The 3,813-nt window shown below is 29.6% G+C and overlaps 1 protein-coding gene across 1 annotated transcript; it reads left to right on the top strand.

Annotated features, from left to right (window-relative positions):
• Positions 1–1,909: 1,909 nt before the first annotated feature.
• On the top strand, positions 1,910–3,100 carry LOC127801976 (probable glutathione S-transferase). Its single transcript, XM_052337567.1, has 2 exons — positions 1,910–2,292; positions 2,595–3,100. Exons 1-2 carry the CDS (start codon positions 1,972–1,974, stop codon positions 2,964–2,966), a joined length of 693 nt encoding a protein of 230 aa, XP_052193527.1. The 5' UTR covers positions 1,910–1,971; the 3' UTR covers positions 2,967–3,100.
• The last annotated feature ends 713 nt before the right edge of the window (positions 3,101–3,813 follow it).

Here is a 3,813-nt window from a genome sequence, read left to right as displayed (position 1 = left end):
CCTCCCCTTCATTCAACTATTTTTAATTTTTTTTATAATTTTAGAGAGATCTATAAATTATTATTTAAATTATTTAATAATTATTATAATTTAAATTAGTTTATCAATTATCATTATTTTATTTTTATCAATCAAATAATTATAAATATTATTTTCATAAATTATTTTATTTCTTATTTAATAACAAAATATTTCAATAAAAAAATAAAAAAATAACGGTTGGAGATGCATGCTCCGCCAGTTTCTCTTAACTAAAATTTTAAATTTTCAAAGTACAAATACATATTGCCTTTATCTCCTTCTTACATATTACCCTTTTCGTCATCTCTAGTTAGTCGATCATCGCTGATCTCCAGTCATTGTTAGTGGAATGCCATTGTTCTATTTAGGTATCCATTGCGCTCCAGTTTATTATTCGGGTCTGAAAATTTTATTTCACTTTTCTATTTTTTTAGTTCTAAATTTTACAGTTAAAAAGAAGGGATATCAAAAATTATTTTTAATGAGAAAACAAATACACACTAAGTTCTCAAAAATTCTAGTAGTGGTGGGTCTGGGGTTATTTTGTGGGCGATGAAAAATTCAAAAAAGTGCAATTATTTTTTTTTATTTTTCATGGTTGTCCTTTTCTATTAATTTATTTTACATATTTCAATTCAAATATTAAATTTAATCAGGTTCTATTGTTCCTCAATTATATTTGAATTTGATATTATATTAATTTTTATATTTGAATTGATTTATTATGTCTACTAAAAAATATTTGTTGATTTTTCTTCTAAAAAAGTTAGAAGAGTAAATTTAAAGTGAAATATTGTTAATTTTAAACTATTATTGTGATAACTTTGAATATTTTTATATAATAACAAAATTTATTCATATTTATTACATATAATTTTATTTTTAAATATAGAGAGCCCATTTCGGTTTGAGACTCTAAAGTCTCATGACCGGCCTAGATATTAATAACAAGTTGAATAGATGCAGTTGCAGGCAGGTTGTATGAAAGTCAAAATAAGGTCTTATACAATTGTTTCGTGCTAAACAATGTGTGTTATGTTAAATTTTAATAAATGTATTTTATTTTTAATTAAAGTACATGTTTTTAGTTATAAAATAATTTTATTAATTGATATTGCAAACCACGATACACTTGTTATCAACTAATAAAATTATTTTTAAAATTGAAAACAATATAATTTCTCATGTAAAAACAAAATATATTTATTGAAACTTAACCATTAATATTTTAGAATTACCCTTATTTATATATTCATTATATTCCAAACCCTAGTTTCATTATACCTTAATATGGATAGTGCTAAAAGTAAATCTGAAAATAAAATATATTTATTGTGTACTTTAATCATTTATAATATCTTATTTTTAATATTTAAATATTTTTTATTGATAATAAATATATTGTATTTTTAATAATTTAATTGATAATAAAATTATTTGAATATTAAATATACATAATTTAACAAGAATTTTATTAGCATGTACCTAATGTGCGTGTTTTTTGCATCTTAATATTTTTATTGATTGATAATAAATTAATTATATTTTAACATATTTTATCATCTAATAAGAAGATTTAAATATTAAAAATTAAGTACATTAAATATTCCTTAATTAATTGTACGTACTTAACAATAATAATGTATTTAATGCTATTTAAGTGTTGAACCAACAATATTAATTGAGCTGCCTGTATCGTGTGCCATTAAGATAGAAAACCCCTTAGGAAACGATGATTATAATATAATATAATATATATCCATTTTGGAGTTTGAATCCACAATAATTCATAGTTGACTTGCGTGCAAACTAATGAAAGCGACGGCATCTTCTTCCTCCACCACAAAGGCATAGGCACAGGCTCAGGCTCAGGCTCTCAAATATCTCTCTCTATATAACAAAGAGAGCAGAGGCACATTTCTTTCCATCAAAATCACAGATCATTCATTAATGGCAGAGAAGGGCGAAGAAATGAAGCTCTTGGCGACCTGGTTCAGCCCGTTTGCTCACCGGGTCATATGGGTCCTGAAAATGAAGGGCATAGAGTACGAGTACGTTGAAGAAGACCTGGGCAACAAGAGCCCTCTTCTTCTCCAATCCAACCCGGTTCACAAAAAGGTTCCAGTTCTCATCCACAATGGAAAGCCCCTGGCCGAGTCGCTCGTCATCGTCCAGTACCTCGACAGCATCTCCAAGTCCAGCCCCGTTTTGCCGGATGACCCTTACCAGAGAGCCATGGCCCTTTTCTGGACCAACTTCGTTGAAGAAAAGGTACCTTAATTAGTTCTCTCAAGATCTATTAGCCACAAGACTGAGCTGAAACTTCTTAGCTCAATTTTTTTTAAATATATTTATCACTTTTCCTTCCTTTAATATAAATATATATAAAATAATATTTGTGTATTTTAAAAAAATTAATAAATTTTTTTAATTATTTTTCAGTATTCGAAAAATATTTTAAACTTATCTTATATAATTTGATCTTCTCATTTTAACTAACCCAATCTAAGAAAATAGGAAAATTGGATGTAAAAATTGGTTATTCACGTCTCGGTTTGGGCGGGGCCGTGCAGTTTACTGACCACGTAAGGAAAGTGCTGTTCCTGGGGGGAGAGGAGCAAGCAGCCGGAGCAAAAGGAGCAGAAGCGGCGCTGGCGACGCTGGAAGAGCAGCTGGCGAAGAAGAAGAGCAAGTTCTTCGGGGGAGAGAGCATCGGGCTGGTGGACATTGCGCTGGGCTACATCTCCGTCTGGCTGGAGGTGATCGAAGAAGTTGGCGGCATCAAAGTGTTCGATTCGGAGAAATTCCCGTGTCTGGCCAAGTGGATGCAGGATTTCTTGGAGATCCCGACGGTGAAGGAGAACCACCCAAACAAAGCCGATCTGATCCCTTATCTCCGCGGCCTCCGGCAACTGGGTCCGGCGGGCGCCTTTCAACAACATTAATCAATGAGTGAATTCCAATTTGCAAGGGTGGGTTCTGTTACGGCGCTTTCGGACATTAATTCTTAATAAAAATGTATTTATATGTTGGTGGGCTCTACCCATTCCTTTTTATAATCTTAAAGGTAGCTTTCTTTCGTGGCTTGTTCGTACCCCTTTTTGGCACGTGAAGCCATTCATGTCATGACAAAGGGCCACCGAGGCACCTATTCCGTCATTATCTCTATTGAATATACCTTGGATATTGCCTCAATAATAGAATTTAACCGTTAAAACAAAGAGTGATTCTGTATACCTATACGGTAGACAATTTCCAATCTTTGTGCCATGTTCATGTGGTATTTTAGATTTATTTTAATAAATTATTAATAATTGTTATTAATTAAATTAATAATTTATTATTAGTTATTTTAATATTTTAATAATTATTCTTTTTATAAAACTAAAAATAATTTAAAAATCCAATAAAAAATATAAAATCATAAAATTTCTAGAAAAGTGGGTTAGTGATGGACATGTCACATAGATCGAAGATTATCATATATAATATTATTCTAAAAAAAAATAGATTATTTTTTACTTTATTATTGTTTAAAAAAACTATAAAATATATTACTCATATCAAGATATTTTTAATCTATGTATGTGACAATGCGTACGACATGAAGGTTGGGTGGAGTGATCAGTCCCTTGCAACGCATTTTTTTGAGTGAGCAGATGAAAATTATTAAAGGTGCGCTTGATTGGCATATAGTTTATATAAAAAATATATATATTTTTTGGATAATTAAATTATTTAAAATTAAATTTTAGAAAAAAATATTAATTGAACGTGTTTAATTGATTTAAT

Source organism: Diospyros lotus, chromosome 1, assembly GCF_014633365.1.
Source record: "Diospyros lotus cultivar Yz01 chromosome 1, ASM1463336v1, whole genome shotgun sequence".
In the NCBI taxonomy this organism is placed as follows: Eukaryota; Viridiplantae; Streptophyta; class Magnoliopsida; order Ericales; family Ebenaceae; genus Diospyros; species Diospyros lotus.
The sequence above is the reverse complement of the archived record's forward strand: the minus strand, read 5'-3'. Positions and strand labels throughout refer to the sequence as shown.